Source organism: Nestor notabilis, unplaced genomic scaffold, assembly GCF_000696875.1.
Source record: "Nestor notabilis isolate BGI_N333 unplaced genomic scaffold, ASM69687v1 scaffold16650, whole genome shotgun sequence".
In the NCBI taxonomy this organism is placed as follows: domain Eukaryota; kingdom Metazoa; phylum Chordata; class Aves; order Psittaciformes; family Psittacidae; genus Nestor; species Nestor notabilis.
The window spans coordinates 19,394-23,517 of NW_009910849.1; the positions used below are offsets into that span (position 1 = coordinate 19,394).

At 51.3% G+C, this 4,124-nt stretch overlaps 1 protein-coding gene across 1 annotated transcript in view; it reads right to left on the bottom strand.

The window, feature by feature from the left end:
* The window catches only part of R3HDM2 (R3H domain containing 2), a 20,702-nt gene extending 19,275 nt beyond the window's left edge, over nucleotides 1-1,427 (bottom strand). The window contains exons 1-3 of the mRNA XM_010011923.1: nucleotides 1,260-1,427; nucleotides 1,141-1,182; nucleotides 445-531 (exon numbers count right to left, since the gene is read on the bottom strand). Coding sequence (XP_010010225.1) covers nucleotides 445-531; nucleotides 1,141-1,182; nucleotides 1,260-1,427 — 297 coding nt within the window. The remainder of the gene's footprint in view (nucleotides 1-444; nucleotides 532-1,140; nucleotides 1,183-1,259) is intronic.
* Nucleotides 1,428-4,124: the final 2,697 nt, after the last annotated feature.

Below are 4,124 nucleotides of genomic sequence, written 5' to 3' on the forward strand. Positions count from 1 at the left end.
CCTGCACTATTTCAGTAGGACTCTTCTGAAGCACCTCCCTGACTGCTGCCCACCTCCAAGCTTCAGCTTCTCTGGCGCTGCCCACAGTGACCACAAATGGGTATCACCCCTCTTCTCTGTGAGCTGGCTGCTTTCAGCCTGAGAATCAAGGCAAAGGCTTCCATCAAATCTTCCATCCCATGGCCAAAACCCCAGGGCCTTTGTGAAGGCCAAGTACCATTCCATTCTGGGGGCATAAGCTTGCACAGTGTGAGTAGTTGTGGATGCCCAGGGAGTTGATGCAGATACTTCCTTGCACATATGAGCATTGCTCACAGACATAACCCATTCCTTCAAAAGCAGCCTCTTGGGGAAAATTCTTGGCTCCCAGAGGACAGGACATCACTTTTAGCAAAACATGGATTTTCTGGGCTTCCCTACTCCACAGCTTGTCTCTAGACCTACCTGTGACTCCAGCAGCCCATCTACAAAGGGGCTAGACGATTCTTCACATACAGCCAAACTCCTGACCAGTTTAAGCTTAGAATTAGACTGGAAAAGGAAAAGAAAGAGGATAATTAAGACACCTTAGCCAAAATGCACACACTTAAGGTCATGCTGCTGCACTACCAAGCCACTCACAGAGTCAGCTAGGTTGGACAGAGCCTTGGGTGACATGGTCTAGTGTGAGGAGTCCCTACTCATGGCAGGGGGTTGGAACTGGATGATCTTAAGCTCCTTTCCAACCCAAACTATTCTATGATATCAACCAGCCACATGAGATCCCAGGGAGGATCAACAATGAGAAAGGCCCGAGGTGCACAGACATGTTCTGCCCTACATATGGCTGTTGTACCCAACTCTGCCTTTTTAACTGGAGGGTGCAACATGCCCTGTCCCTCCAGTGACACCTCTGAATTTCACTTCTGGTGTGTCGGGCTCTGGGGAAGGGAAAGGAGTGGCAGTAAATAGCAGCAAACAGTTCCTTCGTGTGTTAAAAAGGAGCACTCCTGCTCCAGTGCATGGCAGGTGACTGTCCTGAGCCATCACATACTGTGTTGTTGCATCTGCACACAGGAAAGACTTGAGAGTACCAGCCTGGGATCACAACTCAGTGCAGGATGGCCACAAGGAAGAATGGGACACCAGGAGAGGTCATACCTTGGCTCTTTTTCTGGCATGTCCATGGCTTGAAGTTCGCCTCTGTGGAAAAAGTAAAGAGCAGGTAAGGAGCTGAACATGGGGGACTCCCCTGAGGGCTTCCCCTCGTCTGCACTTACCTGAGCCTCCTGGCGCACGCTGACCTCCTCCCCGCCATCCTTCTCCACCTCTTCCTTGCTCGGTGACCTGGATATGTATTTGGTTTTGTTCACAGACTCCTCAACCACCTTTTTCTCAGACTCCTTCATTATTTCCAGAGACTCCTGGGCTGTGTTGCTGTTTGACATCTTCAGAGCCCTACAATGCAGCAACGGGCACCTGCCAAAAGAGATGGCCAAAAGGGGACAAAGGAGTCAGGTGCTGGAAAGAGCTTTTATCTGCAACACAGACTTTTGTCCATACAGGTTGTAAGTTCCTTTTAACTGATCCTGTGTACAAAGACCCCAAACCAAGCACCCTAATGACAGCACGACCAACAGCATTGAGCCCAATAACTTCTTTGGTGTGAAGGAGAGATGGAGGGTGGTCCTAATGCTGGCAAGCATTCTGAGGCAGGGAATTCAGTAGTGAAATAAAGACAAGTAATTACATGAGGTGTACCCAACATATTGCTCTGGTTATTCCCATGAAACAGGTAACCCCTGGTATCCTCTCCTGAGCTGCCTCTGATTAGATACTTCAGCAAAAGCAGGAGTCATACAAGAACAGGCAAATTACAGATAAAGTTGTGTTTCAGTGGTCCCTTTTGCTTAGCAAGAACACAAGCAGAGCCCCTGAAATCACCTCTGGGTGAGAGCAGGACCTAGACAAGGCAGCAACATGTGCCTCAGTCTACTGGCAGCCTTAACCAAGAGCAACGAACATGTCATCAAATGAAGTGCTAATTCCCAATGGATTGTCTAGAATGGACATGTCAGCCCGCTCAGCTAACTCAAAGCAGGCTTCCTTGAGCTTGAGCAAGGACTGCAGAGGGATCCCAATACTGGGAAACACATTTGCAGGGACACTGCCTGTGCCGAGCCCAGCGTTTGTCCTGGTGACAGAGGAGGAGGCTGGATAAAAGGCTCATTGAGGCAAGTTCCCAAAAAGAAAAGGGGAAGCCTAAATTGAAGAGGGGCTCAAACAAAAGGCCCAGGCACTGGCAAATACAGCTGATGTTGAACAACTTGTTTTATTCATTACTTTGGCAGAACAGGGCTGAAAAAGTCAGATCTCGCAGAGATTTATTGACTCTCGGCTCTGCAAGGGAACTGCTATTATTAATTAACTAATTCACCCTCATCCCCCTTTAATTTGTGGAGCTGCTGAACATAAAACACGTATTGGACTCTTATTGTAGCTACTGAAACCAAATCCAGATACAGAAAGCAAGAGAGCGTGCTCAACTCCTCCTAGTTCATGGATTCTTACAGGCATTCGGGACAAACTGAAGGCATCCAGGGCAGATGTGCCGTTGTGAATGGAATCTGCTGCATGCTCTCAGCACGTGGCAGGGCTGCTGCCAGAGGAACCAGAGCACCACACAGCAACGTGCCCCGGGGATGCCAGCACTGCCTGGGATCCAAGCGAGAGGCCGGGACAGGAGGAATCTATGGTCACTGCAGTTCTCCTTCACACCTATCATTGCCTGCTTAAGCCTTAAGGATGGGCTTTCCCCCCACAACAGGACTCGCTGCTGTCAGCTCAGCAGTCACAAACGGGAGAACCAGGAAAGGAAGAAGTGACAGAGCTCAAGGGTTCATAGCAAGGGTGCTGCACGGGGGGAGCTGTGCTTTGCTCGAATGCCTCCGACAGCAACTAAGTCAGAAAAGGGAGCACTTGCTTGATTTACTCACCAACCTCCCTGTAACAAGTTTTTACCCCCAGGCCAAGCACCCCAGGGGAGGGTAACAGGATCTTCTCTCATCATACTGCAATGGAACTTTGGCATCACAAGGGGACTATCATCAGTTTTCCCTCTCTTATCTTCCAGAAAAGACAACTCAGAGCCACTGAATTGACATTTGTAGGCTGCCCCCTCATAACACAGCTTCTGTCCCCACCAGCAGTCCTCCGGAATGCTTCCCTGCACATAAAATTCACAGAATGTATGTGCATTGCGAGTGCTTCTCAGTAGTGATGCTTTCGAGAGGAGGTTTCCTTTCGGTATGAATGAATCAGCCCTGCTCCCCCAGGACAGACGTGGGATGCAGCAAGGGGGTGGCAGACGTGCTGCTGAGAGACAGCGGCTTGCAGAGAACGTGGAAGTTCAGAGGACTCAGTGGGGTGAGTGGGACTGAGCTGTGCCCTGTCAGGGACATGACAGAGATGATGTGTTCAGCTCTGGGGCAACGCCACAAAGATGTGGAGCTGGTGGAGTGAGTCCAGAGGAAGCCACAGAGATGCTCCCAGAGCTGGGCTTGTTCAGCCTGGAGAAGAGAAGGCTCTGGGGTGACCTTAGAGCAGATTCCACTGCCTAAAGGGGCTACAAGAAACCTGGAGAGGGGCTTTGGACAAGGCATGGAGGGACAGGACAAGGGGAGATGGCTTTAACCTGCCAGAGGGGAGATTGAGATGAGCTCTGAGGCAGAAGCTCTTCCCTGGGAGGGTGCTGAGGCGCTGGCACAGGGTGCCCAGAGAAGCTGTGGCTGCCCCATCCCTGGCAGTGTTCAAGGCCAGGTTGGACACAGGGGCTTGGAGCAACCTGCTCTAGTGGAAGGTGTCCCTGCCCGTGGCAGGGGTTGGAGCTGGAGGAGCTTTAAGGTCCTTTCCAACACAAACCACTGGACACAGGACTGGAAGGGGGGGTCTCCCCAGAGCACAGCAGAGGGGGAGAATCCCCTCCCTTTACCTGCTGCTCAGGCTCTTCAGGTGCAGCCCAGCACACGGGGGGGTTCTGGGCTCAAGAGCATACTGAAGCTGGGTCATGGGGAGCTTCTCATCGACCAACATCCCCAAGTCCTTCTCCGTAGGGTTGCTCTCAATCTGTTCTCTGACCAGCCTGT